The 14,725-nt window shown below is 39.2% G+C and overlaps 1 protein-coding gene across 15 annotated transcripts in view; it reads left to right on the forward strand.

Annotated features, from left to right (window-relative positions):
• The first annotated feature begins 1,645 nt into the window (after window positions 1-1,645).
• The window catches only part of Cdc42bpa (CDC42 binding protein kinase alpha), a 184,005-nt gene continuing 170,925 nt past the window's right edge, over window positions 1,646-14,725 (forward strand). For 12 of the 15 annotated variants that reach the window (XM_051186410.1, XM_051186415.1, XM_051186411.1 and 9 more), the window contains exon 1: window positions 1,647-2,905. In XM_051186410.1, coding sequence (XP_051042367.1) covers window positions 2,728-2,905 — 178 coding nt within the window. In that variant the 5' untranslated portion in view covers window positions 1,647-2,727. Of the gene's footprint in view, window positions 2,906-14,725 lie in introns of all 15 variants that reach the window. The other 3 variants (XM_051186418.1, XM_051186419.1, XM_051186420.1) reach the window with 3 other exon arrangements.

The raw sequence follows: 14,725 nt of genomic DNA on the forward strand, positions 1-14,725 counted from the left end.
TCTTTATTACTTACTCTCATGGGCAAATGAAATTGTTAAAAATGTGTTGACTTCATCTTAAAAACTTCGTGGCTGAAGAACATACCTTGACCTAGATAGATAATTACAGAGGGCATAAATCTGTCCTTTACTATGTAACACTTTTCTTAAAATGTGCAGAAAAAAATGTGTAAAACCAACGACAATAAAATATCAACACCAACTAATAACATCAAATAATATTATCTAGTTTAGGATTACATTTCATGTTTACAATTTCATTACTTGTACAATTATAGAACAGACACATATAATGATGTCATGGCTGGAGATGATTAATTCGTTTTCCGAACCTATTTAAATATCACTCATATGTCAAGATACATTGAAAACAATGCTGTCCTTATTTATGGAAAGAAAGAGTAGATTTGGAAAGTATAAATTTCAGAAAAGATTCACAATGTTCTGTGAATCACTGTAACTTTAACCTCAGCCTTCATGTTGAGGCCTTCACTCCTGGTTCTTCCTCTGTTTTTCTATTACTGAGACGTAAAAATGATTCATTAATGCATTGCCATAAAAAACGGGTGTGGGGAAGGAATATAAAATAATCACGTTTTGGAGGAAGGCCACAGATGGTGGTTCTGGGGGGGGGGGGGTAGGTACCTAACAGAAATGCTACGACCCAGTTTAGCTGTATCAAAAGTAGGATTTTCCATGAGCATTTTGGAGGGAACACAAGATCACAAAACCCGAAAGGGACCCACCAGCGGCAGCAGGTGCCTTGATTCTCCAGTGACTGGCTTTTGCTGCATTGGGTGGCTACTGGTTTGCAGAGTGGCTGTGCGCGTGTACCTGAAAGTGTGCAGATAGAGGGTTTGATAACAGTGGTGAACTGTCCCTGGTAGGCTGTAACCTTGGCTGAAGAATAACAGGCATGATCTAGTATATTTCCGGAGGAGAAAACGGCAGGCTTCATTCACATCGGGAAACTTTGAGGGAACAGAAACGGGGAATCTCTCTTCCTTGAGAACACATATGCACGACGTGGATGGTGGAGCAGACCAGTCTCTTACTATTGTTATTGTTACTATTTTTTTTTTAATCCTGAGAAATGACACGCGTGCTGCAAAATAGGAACACAAGAAATTAGGACTCTGGGGGCGTGGGAAACCCGAATGGGGGCAGGGTGGGCAGGTAAACCGCGCGGGGAGAGGGTGTGTTTTCTTAGAGCGATTGCAAGCCCAGGGTACCGGTGCAGGACGGGGAGCATCTCCGCAGACGAGGAAGGAGCGGGTCTCGGGCTTGGTCTGTAGATGACCCAGGACCGGAGGCGGCGTGCCCCGCCGGGCGGGCCATACCGTTCCACAGCCGCGTCCTCCGGGACCCCCCACCCCCGCCGCCGCAGCCGCAGCCGCAGCGCCCCGAGCCGAGGCGACCCCTTCCTGCGGGGCCACGGTTCCGCTGGGCCGCAGCGCACCGCTCGGCTCCGCGCGGGGTCGGGGGCGGGGCGCGCCGCCATCTTGGATCCGGACGGTCCGCGAGCCTCCGCCTGCGCGCCGCGGCGCCGGGAGCGGCCTCGCGGAGCCCAGGGCGCGGGCGCGGGCGCGGGCGCGAGCGGGCGGGCAGGCGGGGGAGGGAGGCTGGCAGAGGAGGAAGGGAGTGGTTGGGAACCGGGCTGCGGCAGCCTCCGGTCTCCTCAGCGGCGGCAGCGCGCCCCTCCTCCCGCGCCTCTGCCGCCCGCGTCCGTCAGGAAAGATGCCCTCAGCCCGGGGCTGTGAAGAAGGGATAGGAGTCGCTGCCCGAGGCGCCGCCGCCGCTGTCGCCCGCGTCCTTTGAATTCGTCAGCGCAGCCCCTCGCCGAGGGGCGGCGGCGGGAGCCCGGGCGCTGCGCCCGGCGGCACGGCGCGGCCCGCCAGCGGCCTCCGGCATGGAGCGGGCTCGCGCGACCGAGTAGCCGCCGCCCCCGGAGCCCGGCGCGAGAGCCGCCCGCAGCCCGCCTCATCCCGGCCGCGCCGGCGGCCAGGCCCCGGGAGAAGCCCCGAGGAAGATGACGCGCTCTCGCCGCAGCCCGCTGGAAGCCGGACTCGCTGCAAAGCCCTAGGAAAGAAAGAGCTCGGGAGCCGAGGCTCGGCGTAGCCCGAGCCGGGAGAGCCGCTCCGGGAGCTGCCCTCCCTTCCCGCGGAGGACTCGCCCAGGCGCTATCCGAGTGGAGGTTGGGAGCATTTGCAGCAGAATTTTTGGCTTTCCCTCCCCCTCCATACATTCCCCCCTCCTCCTCTTCCAGTTTTTCTTCTTCCCGGGAAGTGAATTGCTGATGCCAAGAGGACTTTATTCATTAACGATGCAACCGGATTCGTTTCAGGATTATGTTGCACGAATTGAATTTTGAATGAAGGATTTCTTTTTTTGAAAGAAGTGTTGACTCTTTGGTTGGTTGTACTTTTAATTATTATTTTATTTAAACATACAATTTAATTGTATTATTCTCTTAAAAATATTAAATCTATATTTTATGGAAACTTACCCTCAAGATATACGTGTTTATGGGTGAAATTGAAGACGCTTCCGTTAAATGAGGTGACTGGCGTGTTGGATGTTTAATTCAGCACCGGCATTGCATGACAGTTGTTGAAATAACAAGTGGTTTTTTTTTTGAAAACCACACCTTTAAAATTTTAGGTTCAGATAGTAACAGTGCACATTGTAAGGGCCATTAAAAGAAAGCCAGCAGAAATCGAAGCAAACATGTCCGGAGAAGTGCGTTTGAGGCAGTTGGAGCAGTTTATTTTAGATGGGCCAGCGCAGACCAATGGGCAATGCTTCAGTGTGGAGACCTTACTGGACATACTCATCTGTCTTTATGATGAATGCAATAATTCTCCGTTGAGAAGAGAGAAGAACATTCTTGAGTATCTGGAATGGGGTAAGGTTTTTTTGTTTTTTGTTTTTTTTAATTCAATGTGTAGCTGGGCATGAGCATTATTAACTATGATGAAAAATATATATGTATACATAACCATAACAAAAGGACAAACGCCAGTTACTCCAGGCTTTGCCCCCCTAGTTTTTGGTAACTGTTTGGCAGGAGTTAAGCTGTGTGCCACTTCATCGTTGCCTTGGTGTGGGGCCTTGCGGTTTGTGGACTCACTGCGTTTTCGTGCAGCAGTAAGAGCTTTAAAACAAATACTGGGACGAGCAAACTCGGATTATTGAGCACAGTTGTCTTATGCACAGCAGTGTAACAGCCGTTCAGTGGGTAGGTATTTGTTGGCTGAAACATTCCTTCTTAGGCTTTGGAAATCACTGGAGATGGGAGGAGATGTTGAAGTCTCTGTTTATTTTAGGGCATCAGGACCGTGGAGGTGGTGATCAGTGGGTTTAATTTCATCTCTGTATAGCAAGAACAAGGGAAACTACTAAACATAGACTTTGCACAAATTACTAGGTTCCTGAGATGAAATAATAGGAGAGAGAGAGAGAGAGAGAGAGAGAGAGAGAGAGAGAGAGAGAGAGAGAGAGAGAGAGAGAGAGAAGTTGGAGAATATTGGAGGCAGCTTCACCTGCGCTAAATTTTACTCTAAATTGAACTCGCATCCATTCTGGTGAGAGTTTCAGCTTCCAGTCTTCTAAGTGTAGAAGTGACCTGGACCACCCGACCGGTAGTAGTGACTAGATCAGTGATGCCAGTAAACACTGCATGTGACCTTCAAGCTAGAAGGCTTGGCTTAAGTGCTTGAGCCTCTGATGTCACTCACTTGGACGAAGGAAGTCTGACATCTAGCAGTTGCCATCATTGCCCAGCCTGGTAGTGAGTGGTACAGCAGCTCTGGAAGGATTTTGGCCATCTAGAATTTTGTGCTGTTGAAATACTTTTAGTTAGCTAAATCATTTTGATATTGAAGATCTTTGCTCCCAAGTAAAGCATAATTTTCTGAAATAAAAATTAAGTGCCCATTGTTGTTTTGGTTTTCAAATCCAAAATTTGTCTCTCAGGTCACCCCTCGATTTGAGAATGCCCACACAAAGCAATTTTAATTCTTCAGTTTGGTATTATTCGAAGAGTGATTGCTAGCAGCATGATGTTACAAGGTTAAAAAATGTGTGAATGTGAATGGAATGATTTTACAAAACAGCCTGCCAGCATCATGCAGGCAATATAAGAAATCTTAAACCATTTTTCAGGCAACTTGTCTCTTGAGAGCAGGGACTTTTTCTGTTGATACTGGCTTTGTTCACATCTACCTGCCTTTTGATGTGGAGGATCCAATACTTTATGAAGCATATGGAATTTTACACCCAGTGTTTCATAAACTTAGGAATTCTGTGGTGTTTCTTTTTTGAGGACTTAAAAGGTTTCAATGCTCCTACAGTTGGAATTTGAGTCCTTAAATTATGGCCCCATGGTGACACTCTAGTCTGTGATTATGATTGTCATTTAATATCCTTTTCATTTGCTAAACAGTAGGAGAACTCTTTGTATGTCCCAGTGGCAAGTATAATTTAAATAGTATATAAGAGAAAACCTTATGTCCTGGTTTCTTGTTATATAGCAGTTTTATGCTGTGGAATATTTTGCCATATTATTAAAATAACCCATGCATCTTCCATTTAATATCTTTTCTTGGATGTTATTTTCCTATGTGTATGAAAACACTTTGTAAACATACATATATATTTATTTATACCAAAAAGTTAAAAAGAATGCAGGTGTTTGCCTGCATTCACTATAGTCTTTTCTTTCTTTTTTTTTTTTTTTTGAGAGAGAATCTTAGTCTGTAGCTCAGGGTGGTCTTGAAATTGCTATGTAACATTACTGGTATGCACTACCATGTGCAGGTTAATTAGTGCTGGGCTTTATACATGCTAGACAAGTACGCAACCATTTAAGTTCCATTCCCAGTCTACATTCACTGTATTCTTATTAATAATTTCATTTCTCATCTTTTTAGTTGTCTGATGTATAATATCTTGAAACCCAGCAGTCTCATAAACTATTACTAGAGTTTTAAGAAAAAAAGCGTTATTATTTTATTTTATTATTGTTATTATTGGTTTTTTTTTTTTTTTTCTTGTTTCCTTTTTCCAGGCAGGGTTTTCCTGTTTAGTTTTGGAGCTTGTCCTGGAACTAGCTCTTGTAGATCAGACTGGTCTCAAATTCAGAGATCCACCTGCCTCTGCCTCCCAAGTTCTGGGATTAAAGGTGTGCCTCACCACTGCCTGGCTAAGAAAGAGTTATTTTTACTATTTCAAGTTATGTGTGTGTGTGTGTGTCTGTGTGTAGGTATGTGCTGTGGACATCTGATCCCCTTGGAGCTGGCTGCTTGTGGTTGTGAGCTGCCTGACATGGGTGCTGGGAATGAAACTCAGGTCCTCTGGAAGAGCCTTTGCCCTTTATGCTACTGAACTATCTCTTGAACTTCAAGAGAGTAGTTTAAAAAGTTTGAAATATTATTTCTTTTGTGATTTTAGATTATAATTACATCATTTCCCTCCTTTTTCCTTCTTCCAACCCTTCCTTCATATTCCTTGTTCTCTTTCAAATTCATGTATTCCTACATTCATAAATACAACATACTTAGTCTGCATAATGTTGTTACTTGTATGTAAATTTTCAGGGCTGAACCTTTAGTTTTGGATAACCAACTGGTGTGCTCTTCTCTGGGGAAGAGAGTAGAATTTTTAAGGAATTATTTTGTATACTTTAGGCTCTAAAATCTCTGGTATGTTCTTCCCTTCATAAGAATTAACGAGTGGAAGTGTGGTAAGAGATGCTTCATAAGTGTTTTCATTTACTATCTTTAAGCTATTGGGCATTTTAGGTTAAGAATGATCATATCTTTGCGTTAAAGTGTTGCAGTGAATCATTCCTTCTTTATTTATTAGTCTATCACTACATTTCTGTTGCAAAACAATGTGTAAGAAGAATATCTAGATTGTCTAGATTTTCAGATTGTTAATTGTCTTCAATTTACATTTTTAATGAATTACTAACTTTTGAGGATGGAAATTTATAGGAATATTACTAAGGTTAAATTTGATAATTTAGATTGGCTTCAAGATGTCATCTTTGGTTTGACTTTAATATTTCAAAAAGTATTTGTCTTTAAGTCTTTAAAAGACCCAGTAATTGAAATAGAATAGTATAGTTAAATATTCCATATTACATGCTAAGTGCCACCTAGGCACTCCATATTTTTATAAGGGGATGATTGGTTACTTTTAAATATGTAGTCAAGATCCTATGTGTCTCACTTTCATTAATTTCATTTGGCTCCTTGTTATGGTCCATTTCATTTCTGTAGTGGTACAGTTAATATTTTGTTATTAACAGTACCACAGAAAGAAAGCTGACTATTCCCAGTCCAGTGTGCTGTTTTTCTTTTACAGCATTTCTTGGTTTTGGTGCTGATAGCTTGAGGGAGAAAACTAGAGCAGGAGAGAAAAAGAAGGGATTGAGTGCTAGCCCAAGGGGATAAAAGTATCTTAAGACCACAGGCCACTTCTGAGTTTCATAATTATATTATTTTCTAGTAACAGCCAGCAATATTTGAAAGTTTTCTTTTCTTTTATTTCTCAGTTGTAAGAATGATTTCTGTTTACAGTCAGTGAGAGTTGAAAGACTTTCTTTGATTTTTTAAAAAGTTGTTAGAAAAATTATGGTTTCTGTTTGTTTATATAGTAATAGTTTTGATGTCAGTAGTAGAACTCTTTAAGTTATAGTCTAGCTATAGAAGTAAAGTAGGTGTTACATTATAAACTTATTTGTCAGTGATGACTAATACATTCACTATTCATTAAATTGGTTTCCCTCTGCTTTGAAATGGGAAATTTGAATATTAAGGAACAACTAATTTATTTAAAAAGTAGGTATAGGATAATATTGCTCAGCACAAAAGGAACTGGCAGGGCTCTCTGTATGTGGATTACTTTTTTATGCTTTCTGATCCTGATTTTATAACATTTCGTGTAAGTTTTCACTAGATAACTATTTTTATAGCTTACTCAGAGTTTATGCTACACTCAAGAGTCTGATTATTAAACTTATTGCTAGGACACATCAACAGATATTGCAGTATAAACATTCCCTTTTGTTAGAGTTGTTTTAAAGTTTATTCTCTTTTTTTTATGTGAATTGGGATGGTGATGGCTTGATTGGAAGGAACTGAATTATTTCTAGAATACTTCCTTTGTTCTTCATGTCTGCTGTTCCTCACTGTTAACTTTTCCTGAGTAGAATTATTTATCACACAGAATTAGGATATTCATTTAATACAGGTAATTAAATTCATTTCAAAATAAGTCTTCATTTGGGATCATTGTAAATGTGTTGAAAATATAAGTAGAACACTTGCTTCTTTTACACTCGTCATGTAATATTCTGTTTTAAGGGTGGATGTGGTTTATCTGAAACAGTGTTGACACCTGAGGGGACATACTAGGAACATAATAAGTGGTAGGTAGCTGTTGTACCTTTTCTCTCCATCCCTCCTTTCTCTCTTTCTTTCCTGCCCCCTTCTTCCTGAGGTAGTTGCCAAATAATATTGGTTACTGAAGCATCTTGCAGTATGGGTTATTTGGTTAATAAACGGTTTAAAATAATAATGCTTTGTGAGTGAGAACATTATGTCAAATTTAATATTTTAAGAATTTTAGAAGTACTTCATTTGGAAACTGAAGGTGTATCTTATTGTAGAAGTGTGAAAACAAATACTGTAATATGTTGGAAATTTGATAAACTGTCTCATAACTCTTAGGACTTGATTACTATTCCATAATAAGCCCAGTCTGTTCCAGGGTCAAAGAGCCGAACTTGACACAGTTTTGTTGTGCTATTCATTTTTTTTTTCTTGTTTGATAGACTTACTGCCAGGAGATTGTATGTAAAGCTTGTTTCTTTTCATACTGTTGGTTGTGACAGTTTCAAAAATCAATATATGAAATCTAACCAACATTTAGAAGTTAGAATAGAATAGAAAACAGTCAAGTTCATCATACACAGGAAGAGGAAATATTGTTGTGCAAAACATTTGTGCTTCTTTGTGTGTCTTACTCTTGTATCTTATAGATCGAGATCAAAGGAGTTTGGGATGTTGAGTGTTGGAGAACATATGCCAGCTAATAATGAAAATATTAGAGGCATAATTTCTATTTTCAGAAAGTACACATAATAGATTCAGGCCAACAAGTAGATAATTTAATAAAGGGGAATATGCATAGGGACAAGATGTGGAAGAGGGAGGGGGAGGGGCAAAAGGGAACTTGGACTAGGGCGAGGATGAGAGTGAATGGCAGAGTAGCTACATTGTGTTTCTGCATTGCTACTTCAGTCTGACTGAATGATTGGGTATTTTTGATTCAGAAGAATATACTGGATATAAGAATTAACCTCAGTCCTTTGATTTTTAAAAAAATGGTCATTGCTTCTTTTATTTTTCTTTTGTGGCAGTGACTAACTTTCATTAATTGCTAGAGGTATATTAGCTTTTTGAACTTGAGGGGTAAATGATAGTAGTGTCTTGGCTATTTCTTCGTATTCCAGGTGAACCGTGTGGATTTGCTAGTTTTCTCATTCTTGTCACTCGTAGACTATCAGTGTAAATAGTTTTGTGTATAAGTATTGAGGACTGTAAATTGCTCAGATGTTTGTTTTTCCTTGTAGAGTCTGCCTAAGTTAAGAAGTTCTTTCTGAAATCATTTGTTATGAATGACCTGTGCTCTTAAGTATAAGCTATTCCAAACTCAAGAAGGAGTGTCTTTTGTTGTCACTGTTGCATAGAAAAGTCCCTTTCAGATGTAGAGATCTTCTTTTCTTCCCCATAGATGCTGCTCAGAGTTTCAGGCTGCTCTTGTCCCTAGCTTCTCACACTTTGCTGGACAGGTTTCAACTCTTTTTTCAGGCTGTTGGTGAGGATGGCTAGCCTTCAGTTGGTCAGCCTCTCATCTCGTGGTCTTGGATCTGCCACTGGTATAGAGCTGCATTGGCTTTCTTCAGAACAGGAAGCACATGGAACTTGCTTCTCATTCTCAATACCACTGTTTGTCTTTGACATCTTCCTCTGTGAACTTTTTGCTTCTATTTTGGAGTCAGACTTCATCTAGTTTTCTTCTCCAGTTTCTAAGTGTGTTTATAAATATATGGGCTGTCACAATGGTCTCTCTCTCTCTCTCTCTCTCTCTCTCTCACTCTGTGTGTATGTGTGTGTGTGAATGTACACAGAGGCTTCTAAGTTTGGAAATTTACCTCAATGTAAGTAAAATATTGCAGGTTATCTTTGAGTTTACAAAGTTTATCAGATTATAATGTCATCATTTTGAAGAATATCTGTAGGGTAAATGGAAACAAGTATTCTAATGCACAATCTTAGGGATGTCTTGTTCTTTTGTAACTCCATATTGGTGTTAGAAAGAAATTGTGAGAAACTTGTGTATTGGAAAGACAATCTAGCTTTGAGGAAGCTGTATTTTACTTACATGTGACCTGACCTGAGAGATTAAACTTAATCATGGTGGAGTAGTATTGATGCTGTTGAATTTCATCTACGAAATACTGCTGGAAATGGAATTGGACAGTATACTGGTGAACCTGTGCTGTCAACACCTGGGATGACCGATGTTTCTGTGACATTTTTGTTCTGATTTCACTACATTAAATACAGAAGCTCGCACTTTATTTTTCATAGCTTTAGTTGCTATAATTTTTAACATCTTACAAAACTACTTTGTGTCTGAAAAGATTTTGTTCATTATGATGTTTAGGAAGAAAATGCCTTGAACCCTTGTGATTTCATAATCCATTGTGTTTTGTTTTTTCCTCCAGGGTAACTGTTTTAGCTAAGCAGTTGGTTTCTGTCACCTCAAATGTGTGGGAACTTTTATTATTATGGATAATGGTGTATGTGTGTCAGCATCTATTTGTTTATATGCATTATAAAGAAACTAGACAATCTCCTTTTTATTAAAGAGAACCCATGTATAACTGGAATTATTTTGGCAGCGTGTGAGCAGTCAGAACTTTGTGATTACGATAAAGTTTTGTTCTGAGTTTTAGCACAGTAGATAATAATACTGGAGGACAATTCACTTTGGTTGTTTAGAAACAAGTGAAGAGCTTTGGATTTAGACTGAGTTCTTCAGTTATTGTCTAGGTGATCTAGGGTTGCTTAATCTCTTGAATCTGTATTATCAGCTCTAAAGAAATGGATATTATTACAATATTTACCAGAAGATGGAAGCCAGTTTAAAAGTTTTTCTCATGATTTAAGAGTTTATTTTGTTGATTTCAGTTCCACTTTGATTTTTTCTGTTTTGATACAGGGTCATTGGAGTCCTTGAACTTCATATGACCTTGAGCTTCTGATAGTTGTGCCTCTTCTGCCTAAGTTCTAGGACTAGAGGTACGCACTGCCCTGTCTGCTTTACATGGTGCTGGGAATTGAACCCAGGGCCTTGTGTATGTTAGGCAAGCATTCCACTCACTGAATTATAGACTCAGCTTCCATTCTGATTTTTAAATTTCTATTCTATTTAGCTTTAAAATAAGGGAAAAACTAAAATGCCACTTTGGGGACTAAGTTCAATTTAAGTGTATAGTGATACTAATTAAAGGATATAAACAAATTCACTTTAGTATCAAGTAAAGGATATAAATAAATTGACTTTAGGCTCAACAAGCATTTATATCTCTTTGATAATGTCTTATTAAATTATTGTTGTTACTTTTACATTTTATTTAATTGTATGTGCATGGATGTTTTGCCTGTATGCATGTTTGTGCACCATGTACATGTCTGATTTCCACAGAGGCCAGAGGAAGGGTTCAGAGCCTCTGAAATTATATTTGTTGATGGTGTCTTTCTTTGCATGGCTATGCAAATAGTCATAGGCATTTTTAAAGGATATTTTGCATTAGATGTTTTGTTATTTTTAGCTAAGAAATTGGGGGTGGGTGGGTGTAAATATTAAGCTGATCCAGTCTTTCCACCACCAGTAACAGCTATTATGCAGTGGCTAGTTACATTTTATTTTTGTATTTATATGGCTTCAATCTGCAAATTAGTGGTAGAGTTCTAAACCTCAACTCAGAAGATTAAAATTTTTATTGATGTGTTGTTCACATAGTACCTTTTATGGACTAAAATTACACAGCGCCCACAGATTCATGTGGTCTTTCAGTAAGTATGAAGAAAATGAACACTTTCCACAAGTATTTCCTAAACTGTATTTCAAGAGACATTCTGAATATTCCACAAATTATGGGTTAATTGGATGTGTAAGTCTGAGGAATATGCTTTGATACATGACTTAAAAATTTTTTTTTCCATTTTTTTTTTGAGACAGGGTTGGAGCCTGTCCTGGAGATCACTATGTAGACCAGGCTGAACTTGAACTCTCTGAGATCTGCCAGCCTCTGCCTCCCAAGTGCTAGGATTAAAGGCATGTGCCACCATTGCCTGGTACTAGATGCATGCCTTTTTACAAAGCACATTGTCATAGAAATAGCTTCAGAAAACTTTGAACAGAAACCTTAACTTTGTTGTGCACTGTTGGCCCTGTGGAACTGTGAGAGGAACCCTGACTAAACTTGGGACGTTGTGGCCACCTTAGGAAACTACAGGCAATGTCCAGGGCCTTTTAAAGTTATGTAAAAGCACATTAAAATAATATTGTCACAGTGTACTCAGAACACAAACACAGGTGAGAGTTTGGCTCGTTTATGTTGTCTGGAAACTGAATTTAAGTGGGGGTGGGATTTAACCCTGGCAGGAGGATCTTACCTGTATTGGGGAGTTCATATGTGCAGCTTCAGATTCTTCTAACCTAGTGGTTTTCTGTGTGTCTTTTTTTTTTTTCCAGTAAAGTATGATCATTTTTCTATTCACGCATACAGAGAAACTGTGAAGTAGAACAAAGCTAATTGGATTTTTTTATGAGAACTTTGTAAAAGTGATACAATTGTTCAGCTATAGCAAGAATCTTGTCCTTAAGTGTCAGCACTTACTAGAGGTGACTAATACTCCAAGTTAACCCTATATGGTGACAAGCAGTCAGCACTACTTGGAAAACAAATTCTTGCTTGGTGTGACTAAAGCCTCAGTTTGAAATTGCATCATGAACTCCCTGTGGTTTTGTCCTGTCCAAAAATTACCATAATGAAACATTTAAAAGTAGACTAAGAGCTCAGGCATATGGCAGACGTGACATATTAATATAGTATCAGAAAACTTTCTATGCTTTATACCTATATTTTCTTAGTGTTTATAGTTAGAACACAAGATTACCATAATTTCTTTTTCTGGCTTAAAAATGCATGCCTTTGAACGTGTCATCATTTCTTACAGATGCTAAGCTAACAGCGTCTTCCAGAGGTCTGTTGCTGTGGTAGTCACTTGAAATTGTGATTGATGTGATCATCATACTGTTTGTTTTGCCTTCTTTACTGTGAGGTAGTATCGGTTAAGTGCATCATCTTATGAGTTAAGCCAGGGTTTATTCTGTTTCTGTGCACCTGGCTTGATTTATTTGTATTAAACTTGTAAATAGGGACTTGTACATTCTTGGGTCTTACTGTTTGCATTTTGATTTCCTATCAAATGCCAAGTTGCCTTTATCACAGTATGTGACTCTACTTTGAAAATATGATGTTCTTATGCATCCCAGAATTTAATAAAACACACACAAATTTATACATGGCTTTTACAAATCATGTTAACATCATGCTTAATATCTGTGTCTATGGACAGCTTTCAGGCTAGTTTCATTTAAACTACTTAGCATGATACATACTTTTTCTCTTCTTATTTTTATTTTTAAGACATGGTCTCCCTCTGTAGCTCAGATTGACCTTGACTTCTGTTCCTTCTGCCTCCTGAGTGCTTGAATTACAGGTATGTACACCTACCTAGTCACAACTTTTATATACTTCCCATCTATGACCTTATATATTTAACTTAAAAAATATTTTTTTGAGACAGGGTCTCTCTGTGTCGTTGGAGGTTGTCCTGGAACTAGCTCAGTAGACTAGGCTGGCCTGGAACTCAGAGTGATCCACCTGCCTCTACCTCCTGAGAGCTGGGATCAAAGGCATGTGCCACCAACCCCTGGCTTCAAAAATATTTTTTAAACATTTAAATAACTGCAGTTGTACAGAAAAATTACAAAAGTATAGTATACTCTTTTATCCTGAACCATTAGAACAATTTGTCTGCTGATGTCCATTCCTTCCCAAGGTGTTTAATATGTATCTGCATTCTTTTATATAACTATAATACAGTTATTAAAATCAAGGAATTAACATTGATGAGGTACTGTCATCTGATCTTTAGAAATTTTATTTTAATTTTATCAGTTGTAACAAAGTGTAGCAAAAGGATTCAGTCTGGGATCCTGTGTCAGATGTGAATATTATAGTTGTTGGTGTTGGTTGAGCCAGGTCATTAAGTTTGCCTTGACTTTCACAGCTTTGGCTCTTTTGAAGATTGCAGGCCATTTGCAGTAACCCATTATTTGGATTTTCCTCCCAATTATATATAGACAAAGTTTAGTATTACAGAAATTATGCAGTGTTCTTCTGTTTGCATCCCATCAAATGAGGCACAGACTCCAGCCTGCCGTATTACTTGTATGCTTGCAATGGCTGGGTTTCTCCACTGTAGTTATTACTCTTTGGGTGGGTGTGGTGGTACATGCCTCTAATCCTAGCACTAACGAGGCTGAGGCAGGAGCATCATGAGTGAAGGGTCTGCTGGGTTACATACTAAGTTTGAGGCTACCAGAGCAACAAAAACAAAATCATGACAAAACAAGTTACTTCTTCTTCTACTATAACTATTCGAGAGGTATTTTAAATTATGTGTCTATTTTTGCCTCATTAAATGTACTTATATCCAGTATAGCTTATGGTTTTCTGTGTTAATCTTTATATTAGAACCCTTCACTAAAAATTAGTAGATGAATTACCTTGAAGTGCTTCAGGAAAGAACACATTATACTGTTACCTACAGTTTTTCTGTGTTTGAGAATATTTCAAATAAAAAAAAGTGAAAATGTGATTAGGGAAGTAGTCAAGGGCCATATATGAGTTGTATATGCCATATTCAGTTGTTTAAATACTCTTCTGAAAGCTGTCAGTAGCTTCCTTATTGAGGCTTGGCTTGACCCAGATTTAGTCAATAGGAGCTCCTTCAAATTGGCTTGTGTGTTCTTTGACATGTTGCCATGACTTTTTGAGCACTATTTTGCTTTCTGGTATGAACAAGATGGCTTAGGCTTGTCCTGTTCCTTCCTTGACCCTGCCTCGGAATCAGCAAGCTTTTAAGGAAGTTACTCTTAGGAGGAGGATAATGTCTCCCTGTGTCTTATTGGGGCTCTTTTAGTGGCCAATGCTGTCTTCCATTGGACCATCCAGATATGTTACACTATCTAGTCATCTCATGTATATATCTGCATCTGTATTTCAGATCTTTACTTTGATAGATATTTGTTTATGTCTTTATATAGGAAAGCTCATGAATTTGCACCAGTATCCCTAATTCCAGTCTAACTACAGGGTTCGTTCTAGTTTCTTTTGTCTTGTTTTTCTTATCATTATTTTTTGTTTTTTCAAGACAAGGTTTCTCTGTGTAGCTTTGTAGACCAGGCTGGCTTTGAATTTACAGAGATTCACCTGCCTCTGCCTCCCACTGCCCAGCTTTGGTTTGTTTTTCTGTATTGAAATTCTCCTTTCCAGCAGCCAGTGAGAAACATG

The sequence above is a fragment of the Phodopus roborovskii genome, unplaced genomic scaffold (assembly GCF_943737965.1).
Source record: "Phodopus roborovskii unplaced genomic scaffold, PHOROB, whole genome shotgun sequence".
Lineage (NCBI taxonomy): Eukaryota > Metazoa > Chordata > Mammalia > Rodentia > Cricetidae > Phodopus > Phodopus roborovskii.